Source organism: Astatotilapia calliptera, chromosome 20, assembly GCF_964374335.1.
Source record: "Astatotilapia calliptera chromosome 20, fAstCal68.1, whole genome shotgun sequence".
Taxonomy (NCBI): domain Eukaryota; kingdom Metazoa; phylum Chordata; class Actinopteri; order Cichliformes; family Cichlidae; genus Astatotilapia; species Astatotilapia calliptera.
The window spans coordinates 513,421-527,220 of NC_137441.1; the positions used below are offsets into that span (position 1 = coordinate 513,421).

At 48.5% G+C, this 13,800-nt stretch overlaps 1 protein-coding gene across 1 annotated transcript in view; it reads left to right on the top strand.

The window, feature by feature from the left end:
- Positions 1 to 11,256, top strand: part of oprl1 (opiate receptor-like 1) — a 73,572-nt gene extending 62,316 nt beyond the window's left edge. Inside the window, exon 6 of the mRNA XM_026154987.2 lies at positions 10,562 to 11,256. Coding sequence (XP_026010772.1) covers positions 10,562 to 11,109 — 548 coding nt within the window. The 3' untranslated portion in view covers positions 11,110 to 11,256. The remainder of the gene's footprint in view (positions 1 to 10,561) is intronic.
- The last annotated feature ends 2,544 nt before the right edge of the window (positions 11,257 to 13,800 follow it).

Here is a 13,800-nt window from a genome sequence, read left to right on the forward strand (position 1 = left end):
CCAACACAGACTCACACAGACCAACACAGACTCACACAGATTCACACAGACCAAAACAGACCAACACAGACTCACACAGATTCACACAGACCAAAACAGACCAACACAGACTCACACAGATTCACAGAGACTCACACAGACCAACACAGACTCACACAGACCAGCACAGACCAACACAGACTCACACAGACCAACACAGACCAACCCTACTCACACAGACCAACACAGACCAACACAGATTCACACAGACCAACACAGACTCACACAGACCAACACAGACTCACAGAGACCAACACAGACTCACACAGACCAACACAGATCAACCCTACTCACACAGACCAACACAGACCAACACAGACAAACACAGACTCACACAGACTCACAGAGACAAACACAGACCAACACAGACTCACACAGACTCACACAGACCAACACAGACTCACACAGACCAACACAGACCAACACAGACTCACACAGACCAACAGAGAGCAACACAGACCATCACAGACTCACTCAGACCAACCCAGACTCACACAGACTCACACAGACCAACACAGACTCACACAGACAAAGACTGACTCACACAGACCAACACAGACTCACACAGACCAACACATACTCACACAGATCAACACTGACTCACACAGACCAACACAGACTCACACAGACCAACACATACTCACACAGATCAACAGAGACCAACACAGACTCACACAGACTCACACAGACTCACACAGACCAACACAGACCAACACAGACTCACACAGACCAACACAGACTCACACAGACCAACACAGACCAACACAGACTCACACAGACCAACACAGACCAACACGACTCACACAGACACACAGACTCACACAGACCAACAGAGACCAACACTGACTCACATAGACTCACACATACTCACACAGACCAACAGAGACCCACACAGACCAACACAGACTCACTCAGACCAACCCAGACCAACAGAGACCAACACAGACTCACACAGACTCACAGAGTCCAACACAGACTCACACAGACCAACACAGACTCACATAGACTCACACATACTCACACAGACCAACAGAGACTCACACAGACCAACAGAGACTCACACAGACCAACACAGACTCACACAGACCAACAGAGACCAACAGAGACCAACACAGACTCACACAGACTCACAGAGTCCAACACAGACTCACACAGACCAACACAGACTCACACAGACCAACAGAGACTCACACAGACTCACACAGACTCTTTCGGCTCACCTGTACTCACCTGTGTGTCTTTCACTTCCTGTTTGTGTTCCATGTCGATAACATCAAATCAAATCAAATCACTTTTATTGTCACATCACACGTGCAGGTACATTGGTACAGCACATGTGAGTGAAATTCTTGTGTGCGAGCTTCACAAGCAACAGAGTTGTGCAAAATACAAGAACGTAAACAAGCAAAATACAAGAATGGCTACATCTGAAACTAATAAATATATGTACAATATATAATAGTATATGCATTTCTGGATGTGTATACTAAATATTTTTCTACCTGTGTGTGTGTGTGTGTGTGTGTGTGTGTGTGTGTGTGTGTGTGTGTGTGTGTGTGTGTGTGTGTACACATATTTTACAGATTAAATAGAGTAAACAATAAATAAAATATATAAAAATATACAGAGTTGAGACATGTGCAAAACAGTGGCGTTACTGTACAGTATGGAGTGCATAATGTTAAAGTTCCAGTAGTGAAGCTGAGGTGTCTATGACGTGTTCAGCAGTCTGATGGCCTGGTGGAAGAAGCTGTCTCTCAGTCTGCTGGTACGGGACCGGATGCTGCAGAACCTCCTTCCTGATGGAAGTAGTCTGAACAGTTTATGGCTGGGGTGACCAGTGAGTCGGGTAGTGCAGAGCAGATGAAGTCCCTGACCAGCTTCTCGAAGCATTTGCTCACGATGGGGGTCAGGGCTACAGGTCGCCAGTCGTTCAATGAGGAGGTGGTGGAGGATTTGGGTACAGGGACGATGGTGGCCATTTTGAAGCAGGCTGGGACTACAGACAGAGAGAGGGAAAGGTTGAAGATGTGCGTGAACACTCCAGCCAGCTGAGCAGCGCATGACTTGAGGACGCGGCCGGGAATCCCGTCCGGACCAGTAGCTTTGCATGCGTTCACCTTCCTGAAGCACCTCCGCACATCCTCCTCAGACACAGTGTGCTGTCTGAGGAGGTGCTGTCCCCATTCAGGATTTCTGCTCCCAGATCGCTGCCCAAAGCTCGTGGTTACAGGTGAGAGCGAGGTTGCCCCTCCCCCCCAAAAATGGATTTTTCTGCAGTTGGTTTTGGCGTGTTTGCAGGGTGAGCTGATGAAAGGCGTTCAGCCTCATAAAATCCATCCTTAAAACAGTTTCTGTGCACGCCGCTCTCTTTGTTCGCCGTGACTCGCTGATTCGAATCGATGCTGGAACTTTTCTGACATTTATTTCTGCGCTGAACTAATCGTTGGGACACGTGGCCGCACGCAGCACACTTATTAGCTGCTGAATGGAGCGATGTGCTGCAGCAGAGAGATCCGGAGTGCGGCAGCTCCTTATTGATCGGCCTGCAGCGACGGCCTAATCCCATCATCGCTTTTATTAGTCTAAGCTACATGTGCACCGCCTCCTCTGCTGCCTCCTTCTCCTCTTCATTGCCTGTTTCTCCTCCTCTGTTCAGCTTTGCTCTGATTTGTTTTCGTCCTCTTTTCATCCTCTTCCTCACCTGTCGGCTTCAATCACTACACATTTCTCCTTCCCGTCTCTCTTTCATCTCTCGTGAGTTTATTCTTCTTTATTCTCATCTGTTTAGTTTTACTTCCAGTTTAGATCTTTGTCTTTATCCCCTGCTGCATTTAATTTCAAACTCCTCCTGTCTCACATCTTCGTTCCCATCCTCCTTCTCCATCTGCTCTCCTTCTTCCTGTGTAATTCCACCTCGTTGACCTGCTCTTGGAGCTTCGCTGTGCTCCTCTTCCTCTTCTGTCTCCTCCAAACAAACAAAGGGTCGAGCAGCCTCAAAGCTGACGGCTGCAGGCACCGTCACAGCTCGCTGCTCACAGTAATTGGGGTCAAAAGCCTTGCACAAGGACAGGGCGGCAGGATGGAGGCCAGAATCAGCAGCTCCCTGCTGTCAGACCGATCTGTCCAAAACAACACGGCGACAGGTGCTGCAGACTCTTCAGAGGGTGGAGTTATCGCAGCATCCACAAGCACAGAAAGGTGGGTGGAGCTTCAGTGACATGCCCCGCTGGTTTGTGATGTTTTACTGCTGCCACCATCTTGGTTCAGATACGAAAAGAGCAATCAGCATGCAGTTTCATACCGCCAATCCATGATGACTGAGCGTGAAGTCATCAGCACTGATTACGGAGGTTCTGTTTCACATACACTTCTACAGGAAGACTTATCGCCATCTGGTGGCCATCAGATAGGATTTTGGCAGAGGTGCTTCTGCGTGGCGTTGTTTTCCGGAAACCAACCAACAAGTTTCTATGACATGGATGATACGAAACATCACGGCACATTTGTTCGTCTCCTGAGGAGGACCGCGGTCCCGATGAAAGACGAGAAAACTTGAGCAAGTATTGGCTGCGGTTGTGACTGAATGGCGACACCTGTGGTTCAGGAGAATACTGCAGCACCTTAACAGCGAGCATAAATAGAAGTGACCGTGTGATGATGTTGCAGACCCAACGTGACCAGTGGAGAGGGTTTACTGAGGACGTGCTACCTGCAGATCTGTATCTGGTACAGAGTAGAGAGACAAACAGATCGCAACATCTGGATCTTCAGACCTGACACTGATGCTGCTCTCTATGAAGATCACAGCTTTCCACTTTGATAGTTTAACCTGACTTTTGCTTTTTTACGGCACTAAAGGAGAAAAACTGGGATGATGTGGAATTATCTGAGTCCTAACACGTGGCAGGTTTGGACCAAAGACTGAACAGTGATCAAGCTTCCACCTGTCAAACATCGACACGCGGAGGTTTGGACCGAGCTGCACAGGTGGGAATTTAACTGCCCTCGCGTGTTCAGGTGGCAGCACATCAAGAGCCAATCACAGCAAAGCTACACGTCCCGTACTGTGTAACAAAGAAAGGAGAAAGCGATGAGGAAGGCTTTTTCACTCTGAGCGAGAGACAATCAGCGGTTGTCACGACGATATCAATATATCTCTTAAATTAAAATTGACAGAAATAGTGAAAGAATCAGGATCAGACGTGAGGCGCTGCAGACAGAAACAGAAGAGGTCACGTGAAGGAGATTGTAGGGTGGTTTGTGGGCGGAGCTAGAGTGGTGTGTTTAAACTCAGCATTATATAGGGTTAAAAATCTCCATAGTCTTGTCAGCGACATAAAGTGCTGAGACTGTTGTGTGATGCACTGATGGGTGAACGCTCGAGCAGACGCAGACCCTCTCTACTCTAAAGCACCTCAGAGTCAATCTTCTGTCTCCGTCTCTTGAGGTCCAAACTGGGGTGGGCGGGGTCAACCCACTACGTCACATTTACTGTAAAAATGTGAGACGTGTCCAAAGATCCGTCACTTAGTAACAAAGAGCCGTTACTGAGTGAGTGCAGGCAGACCTTTTCCAGAACTGCGACACACTGCAGCGGTGTCTCTGATTTCCACCAATCACAGACTGAAAAGTAGATCTGTCCACCGTCACATGACCTCTGAGCACACTCGGCTTGTTCTGCACTACTGTTGGCACGTTGTCTTAGTAACTGACACACACATCTGGGAGACTCACAGATGTGGGCATGATGGAAAATCATCCCTGTGTAGTGCCCCAGTCGTGGGTCTCTAAGGCTGCACTGTCCTCGTGCGTGAGGACGTGGTCATTAATTTATGGTCTTCCAGTGTGAATGAACTTTGACCCTCCGTCGTTTAAACCTCTTCCTGTGTGCAGAACTCACACACCTGTGTAAGTGATCAGTGCTCTCCTCTGCTCACTGCAGCGCTTCATTTTTACTGAGACACATTCACGTCGGGTTTAGAAATGAAGAAGCAGATACTTTGATAAAAAACCTGATAGTAGTCAAACTAAACGTAAAACACAGACTCTGAAGTACGAATATCAAGTTACTCCAGAGTCCAGGCCCAATCTCCTCTACGCTTTAACCTCGGCTGTACTAAGAGCATCTGTTGGATGATCTCAGTGCTGTTTTCAGGTTAAATATGTGGAGGAGGTTGCCACCATTTAACACTTTAAAAATCTTAAAACCAACACGATAATGGACAGGGAGCTGGTGTAAGTTTGTCTTCTAACACCTGTTAAAAGACGTGCAGCAACATTTTGGACTAACTGCAGGCGACGGAGAGACGAGTGTTGGAGACCCAAACAGAGAGAACTGCAGTAGTCCAGTCTAGTGGTGATCGATACGTTTGTCCAGGTCTTTAGGAGGAAGATGAGACATCGCTTTGGCAATTTCACCGAACTGATGAAAACTGTTTTTCACAGCTTGGTTCTCTCATTTAAAGATCCGACTAAAGACACTCTGAGGTTTCTAACAGTCTGAGAATGATGACAAGCGAGAGGACCGAGGCTCTGAGTTAGCTCATCCAAAGGGGCGTGGCCTCCAAAAACAATCAGTTCAGTCTGGTTTTTGTTTAGGGTGAGAAAACTCTGTGTTAACAGCTTTAACATCATGTAGACGGTTAAGCAGAGGCTGCAGTGGGACATATTTGGAAGTGTGTGTGGTTATTGCTCTCGCTGGCTGAATCGCTGTCATGGCTTTGCAGAGTTTGCTGTGACTTTTTCATAGGACATTTTCTCAGGGAAGGCTGAATTAATGGTGACAGGAAGTGTTTGTGCTAACTGTGCAGTGTGAAAATGGTTAGAAATTAGAAACAAAGTGCTGACCCTGTAGTTAAAAGTAGGCTGTAATTAGTGTGAAGTCTCCGCGGACTGTAAAATGCTCTTAATTCATTACAAACACACTTGTTGGATCACGACCCGTCTGATTGGTGCAGAGCTCGGCCGTGGCTCGTGCTCCTGCACTCAGGCCTCAGGAATAAAAAGATCTGCCTGTAATCTGCATTCTTCAAGCATATTAATAAAACATCAAATCCAGCTAATGTCAGCAAACTTACCTGCCAACAGGTAATCAATCATTTTTAGGCCCGTTTGTGGCGTCTTTGGCGAATCGATGGCAGGCTCGGAGCTCGTCTGAGCAGGAACAGAGTCAGGCGCTGCCCCTGACTCCTCCCAGCACTTTAACACTAAACCCTGTCAAAGTTCTAGATGAACATGACCGTTGGTCTGAGCATCTTAATCTCAGTAAAGACATTCACAGGGTGCGAGTAGGACGAGTCCATCAGAGGAACAGCTCAGAGAGGCTGAGATGGTTTGCACATGTGTGGAGGAGGGAGGGTGGAGGATGAAGGTGGACCTTTATTTAATGGACAGGTCAGTTAATCGAGGTTGATTGGTAACTGGGGTCACATGACTCGATTCCGGTATGAAACGTTGCGTTTCTGGAAGGAATTTTTTCCGATCTTTGTGAGTTTGGGCTCTTCCTCCAAATGAAGGATGAGCTGTGGTCATCGTTCTCAGTGCTGGACTTAAAAGACTAGTATGTGAGCTCAGGTCTAAGTTGAGTCTTTAAGGTGCAGTTTTCAGTTATTTAGTGAATGCAGGTGATGAAGGTGAACTGATGAGGGTGCGCTGCAATCAGGTATCTGACCTGCTGAAGAAGGTCGGAGCTGTTTTAAGGTGCAGTTGTGAACCGTGGCTGTTTCTCGCTGTGATGTCCCACTGACATGCCTGTGTTTGATTTGGAAGTGTGTTGGTTTTGGATTTCCAGGTGTTTGCGGTGAACTTTTGTTCTTTTTCCTTCTGCTGTCTCCTCCGTTGGGTTGTGGCATAACTCTGCAGTCATTACTTTCTTATCTCTCCATGGGCTCAGACACATTTATCTTCCTGTCTGCCTTCTCCAGCTGCAGACTGTATTATGATTAAACTGATTAAACCAGCTGACTCTCCTGTCACTGCTCATTCATACATTCATACCTTTTATCCTTTGCACCTCCCATTTTTCTTTTCGCTTTTATGTGCCTGTTTCTGTTATTAGCATACTAATTAGCATTTTTAATAAGCACATTAATATGCAGATATCAGGGACGTTGTTCCCTGTAGGTTCTCTTCCATCCTGCCGGCTGCATTGCAAATGAGTAGCTGGAGGTTTACTCCTCTCTGAGTGCAGGACTGTGGATCCTTGAACTAAAACTGGAGCATACATCCAATCAAAAGCAGTCTAACACACACGATTCTCCACCAGGAACTCATGAGGACAAAGCGCTGCCGTACACTCGACGTCAATTCAATTCAATAAAACTTTATTGATCCTGAAGGTTGACCCCGAAGGAAATTGGGTTAAGGCTGCCGACGTTTGCCAGCGCCGACTTACCCTTCTGACCATACATACATTACACAAACATCACATGGGGAAGACAGGTCAGAGAGGTATAACAATGGGAAATGCACCACATGAGGAAAGATAAGGAGAAAAAAATAACTCCCCCCAGACTGAGCTCCAACAGGGAGATCAGTTTGAGAACAGAAAAAACACCTCTGCACATGAAAAAACTCTTAATACACCAAAGAAACACATGACAAGCAGCAGGGGGGTAAAGGTGAGAGACAGCCGATTTAGACAGCACATCCAGGCGTGCGTGCGCTGGTCTCCTTGATCCACCGTCAGCATCGGAGGGGAATAAACGTCGAAGGCGTTTGGAAAGGGAGGGGGGATGAGTGTGTGTATATCAGAATATGTATGTATGTGTGTGTGTGTCCAGAGCTCAGCTGAGACAGTCTCCTTCACCCTGCTAGGCTAAGTAAACAGTCTTCCAGCCAACCCAGGTGGCCTTGCATGGAATGGGAAGGGACAGACTAAACACAGTCGTTATCAGGGTGTTGTTGTTCGGCTCCCGCCTTGAGACCACAGCTGGCGCCGAGAGGGTATCCGCATGAAGTGATGGTGGTTTTTACAGGGAGTGCAGAATTATTAGGCAAATGAGTATTTTGTCCACATCATCCTCTTCATGCATGTTGTCTTACTCCAAGCTGTATAGGCTCGAAAGCCTACTACCAATTAAGCATATTAGGTGATGTGCATCGCTGTAATGAGAAGGGGTGTGGTCTAATGACATCAACACCCTATATCAGGTGTGCATAATTATTAGGCAACGTCCCTTCCTTTGGCAAAATGGGTCAAAAGAAGGACTTGACAGGCTCAGAAAAGTCAAAAATAGTGAGATATCTTGCAGAGGGATGCAGCAGTCTCAAAATTGCAAAGCTTCTGAAGCGTGATCATCGAACAATCAAGCGTTTCATTCAAAATAGTCAACAGGGTCGCAAGAAGCGTGTGGAAAAACCAAGGCGCAAAATAACTGCCCATGAACTGAGAAAAGTCAAGCGTGCAGCTGCCAAGATGCCACTTGCCACCAGTTTGGCCATATTTCAGAGCTGCAACATCACTGGAGTGCCCAAAAGCACAAGGTGTGCAATACTCAGAGACATGGCCAAGGTAAGAAAGGCTGAAAGACGACCACCACTGAACAAGACACACAAGCTGAAACGTCAAGACTGGGCCAAGAAATATCTCAAGACTGGTTTTTCTAAGGTTTTATGGACTGATGAAATGAGAGTGAGTCTTGATGGGCCAGATGGATGGGCCCGTGGCTGGATTGGTAAAGGGCAGAGAGCTCCAGTCCGACTCAGACGCCAGCAAGGTGGAGGTGGAGTACTGGTTTGGGCTGGTATCATCAAAGATGAGCTTGTGGGGCCTTTTCGGGTTGAGGATGGAGTCAAGCTCAATTCCCAGTCCTACTGCCAGTTTCTGGAAGACACCTTCTTCAAGCAGTGGTACAGGAAGAAGTCTGCATCCTTCAAGAAAAACATGATTTTCATGCAGGACAATGCTCCATCACACGCGTCCAAGTACTCCACAGCGTGGCTGGCAAGAAAGGGTATAAAAGAAGAAAAACTAATGACATGGCCTCCTTGTTCACCTGATCTGAACCCCATTGAGAACCTGTGGTCCATCATCAAATGTGAGATTTACAAGGAGGGAAAACAGTACACCTCTCTGAACAGTGTCTGGGAGGCTGTGGTTGCTGCTGCACGCAATGTTGATGGTGAACAGATCAAAATACTGACAGAATCCATGGATGGCAGGCTTTTGAGTGTCCTTGCAAAGAAAGGTGGCTATATTGGTCGCTGATTTGTTTTTGTTTTGTTTTTGAATGTCAGAAATGTATATTTGTGAATGTGGAGATGTTATATTGGTTTCACTGGTAAAAATAAATAATTGAAATGGGTATATATTTGTTTTTTGTTGTTGCCTAAGTTGCCTAATAATTATGCACAGTAATAGTCACCTGCACACACAGATATCCCCCTAAAATAGCTAAAACTAAAAACAAACTAAAAACTACTTCCACAAACATTCAGCTTTGATATTAATGAGTTTTTTGGGTTCATTGAGAACATGGTTGTTGTTCAATAATAAAATTATTCCTCAAAAATACAACTTGCCTAATAATTCTGCACTCCCTGTACTTTAGTGCGAACAACTCATATGAATTTCAAAGCAGTTCTACAGTCCAACACTGGTCGCTCAATCTGCCGTTGGAGAGCCGTGAGCTTTCTATGATGTTATCCAAACTTACGTTCCGTGATGTTGTCGTCCTTTTTGCTCTAAGAGCAGGTTCTGAGAACTCACGACCACAGTACACTCCCCCAAGATGTGATCGAATTTGCGCTCACAGTTGTTGTTCGAGCTAGCCCCAGATGTAATCCAGTTTTTCACTCAGAGGTCTTGTTCTGAGTATTCACGGCAGCCGTGCGTTCTCCAAGATCTTCTCCGTGCTGCACTCAATGAGCCCATTTTGAGAAACTCACGCCTCGTCCCATCATTTCAATCCCAGCGGGCAGCCTTGTGGGGGTTTGAACAGCCGGTTCCGCTTCCTTAATTCTTCGATAAGTCAGGGCCAAGCCAGCTTCGATCAGCCAGAACCCTGTTATCATGGTTCCGAATAGGTAGATATCTTCAGCACTCAGGCTCACTCAAGCCCAGACTTCTCATTGAGAAAGGGGTGTCAATTGCATTTAGGGACCAGTTGATCCAATCCATAATTCTCTTTTAGGTTTTAGAGTACAGACTGTGAGAGAGTGTTCCAGGGAAAGTAATACAAAAAACACGAGACTAGACAAGGACATAAGAGGCTAAGCAGGGAGGCTAAGGGAGAGGAGGAGGAGGAGAAAAGTGCGACCGCCTTCGTCAAGAGCAAGAGCAGATCTCTCACTGTGAACTCATAAAATCACGTTATTCAAAACAAACCCTGCCGCGTACTTCTCTGTTTGAAAGTGTAACTCGTCACACTAACATATTCCACCTTTAATAGAACATCAGCCGCTGTCCTTGACATTCATGCCAACAACACATACACCGACCAACCTACATCTCCCCCTGCCCTCCCCCTTTTTCTCCCGTATTTAATACTTCTTCTTTATTTCTCTTTTGAACTTATAGGTTTGGAGTGCATAGTGGCTCTGCCCGAGCCAAAGAGCCACTGGGATCCCGTCTTTGGTACCTGTGTCTTCGTCTTCTCCTTCCTCATTCCTGTGGCCATCATCAGCATCTGCTACAGCCTGATGGTCAAACGCCTGCGCAGCGTCCGCATCCTGTCTGGCTCCAAGGAAAAGGACCGAAACCTGCGGCGCATCACCAGGATGGTTCTGGTCGTGGTGGCGGCATTTGTGGTGTGTTGGACCCCGATCCAAATCATGGTCCTGGCTCAGTTTCTGGGCTTCAACCTGAGTAGCCTATTCACAGTGGTCCTCATGCACTTCTGCATCGCACTAGGCTACGTCAACAGCAGCTTGAATCCCGTGCTATATGCCTTCCTCGATGAAAACTTCAAGCGCTGCTTCCGAGAGTTCTGCCACCCGTCTCCATTCCGCCTCGACCCCCAGCAGTCTGGCAGAATGAGGAGCATCGCCAGGGAGGTGGCGGCTGCCTACAGCTGCAAAGCCGGAGACGGCGGGGGGCTAGGGGGAGGGACGCCGAATCCAGCATGACTAGGCGTGGAGCTCCCCTTGGTGGGGGTGGACCCCCCACAGAGGGGAGAGACCCATGGAACTGGGAACTCCAACACAGAATTGACTCAGATTACAGCTCTCTAGCGGCACGAGCCCTCCCGCCCCCCAATGAGGAGACTGGCCTGGGGCGGGGGGGAGGGCGACAAGGAGGATGAGTTTGAAAGGAAAAGGATTTAGGGATGGAAAGAGGGGATGTGGGGACAAGTTTAGAGTGAAGAGTAGCAGAGATGTCCGATGCCCAGACTCGTGTTTTGAAACTTTATGCGATAAGACGGACACATAAAATACTAAAATGCCTCTGGAAAAACTCTCATCCAGCTTCAAGAGAGCTGATGAATATTCATTCGAGCTCCAAAACAACAGCCTTGTGAAAAGAAACTGGATCTGTGGCGTCCCTGGAGAGATGACTCTGTGACGAGAAGGCAGGAGGTGAAGTGAATGTATGAAAATCAGGAGGAGTTAAACAGGAGCTGCCGATGCCAAATCAGAAACTCTGATGCTTTTACAATAAATAAATAGAACATCGGAAACTCTGGACCACGAAGACATGCAGAGAAGGAGCAGATCATTCCTAAAGTTTGAAATGCTTTCAGTCTGGAGAACTAGGACATTTTTGCTGTGATGGTTTTGGTAAATGGAGGCCACATAATGTAATATGCTGCTGCCAGCATTTTACTGGGCCAGAAGTGTGACTGGACTGATGTGAAATCTGCAGCTTGTAGAAGTAAAAGAGCAAGACGAGATTCTGTTAAATATGGGGGTCAGGTGAATGTCATTTCTTATTTGAGTGACATTTCTCAGCTGAGACTCAACAAACCTAAGACACCCATGGAAGGACACGTTTCCTTTGACTTTCTACATGGTGCTTGTGTGCGGGGGGGTTGGGGGTTTACACTGCACCGTGTTGCCAGATGCATCTCACAGTTAGATAAGGTGTTGTTTGGGATCTGTGGTGGAGAAACGCGTCGAGGTTTAATGACCTTTTGTGTTCGGAGATGCCATTTGTTCATTTTGTTCAGTGTTTAGGCGCTAAAAATCATTTTGGTTTAGGATTGTTGACTGTGGTTTAGATTAAAATGTGTCCACCAGACTCGTGAGCCTTTGTGATGAAAATCAGGAGTTGGAAACCAAAGGACAACATGTGTGTAACAGACTCACCAGCAGCTTTGACAAAATGACTTTGTTTGGCTCCCGATGGAAAAAAATCACAACTGAGATTCAGCGTTCAGACAACGCTGCCTTTCAGATGGACTTTTACTGGCAGATACAAAGTGAAATACATACCTGTTTGATCTGAGGTTAAAGACTCAAAACTGCAGCTCACACTTGAAGTGGGACATAAACAGCCTTACCTGAGCATCTGTGAATGCTGTTTCAACACTTCAACAGTGTGAGGTCTAAATAATCTCAATCCTAACCCCAACTCCTACCCTTCCCCCGACTCCTGCCCTGGCACCAACTCCTGCCCCCGACTCTGGCCCTGACACCATCTCCTACCCTGCCCCTACTCCTACCCTGACCCCGACTGCTACCCTGCCCCCAAATCCTACCCTGACTCCTACCCTGCCCCAGACTCCTACCCTGCCCCCTACTCCTGCCCTCCCCCCGACTCCTACCCTTATCTCGACTGCTACCCTGCCCCCCGACTCCTGCCCTGCCCCCGACTGCTACCCTGCCCTCGACTCCTACCCTGCCCCAGACTCCTGCCCTTCCCCCGACTCCTACCCTGACCTCGACTCCTACCCTGCCCCAGACTCCTACCCTGCCCCCTACTCCTGCCCTCCCCCCGACTCCTACCCTTATCTCGACTGCTACCCTGCCCCCTGACTCCTGCCCTGCCCCCGACTGCTACCCTGCCCTCGACTCCTACCCTGCCCCAGACTCCTGCCCTTCCCCCGACTGCTACCCTGCCCTCGACTCCTACCCTGCCCTCGACTCCTACCCTGCCCCGACTCCTACCCTTCCCCCGACTGCTACCCTGCCCCTGACTCCTACCCTGACCTCGACTGCTACCCTTCCCCTGACTCCTACCCTGCCCCGACTGCTAATCTGCCCTTGACTCCTACCCTGACTCCTACCCTGCCCCCCGACTCCTACCCTGCCCCCGACTGCTACCCTGCCCTCGACTCCTACCCTGACCTCGACTGCTACCCTGCCCCCGACTCCTACCCTGACCTCGACTGCTACCCTTCCCCTGACTCCTACCCTGCCCCGACTGCTAACCTGCCCCCGACTCCTACCCTGACCTCGACTGCTACCCTTCCCCTGACTCCTACCGTGCCCCCGACTCCTACCCTGACCCCAACTGCTACCCTGCCCCCGACTGCTACCCTGACCCCAACTGCTACCCTGCCCTCGACTCCTACCCTGCCCCAGACTCCTGCCCTGCCCCCGACTCCTACCCTGACCTCGACTGCTAGCCTGCCCCGACTCCTACCCTTCCCCCGACTGCTACCCTGCCCCTGACTCCTACCCTGCCCCGACTGCTAACCTGCCCTCGACTCCTACCCTGACTCCTACCCTTCCCCCCGACTGCTACCCTGCCCCCGACTCCTACCCTGACCTCGACTGCTAACCTGCCCTCGACTCCTACCCTGCCCCCGACTCCATCCATGACCCCGACTCCTACACTTACCCTGTGTTTTAGAAAAAAGAAAAAAACTTGAAAAA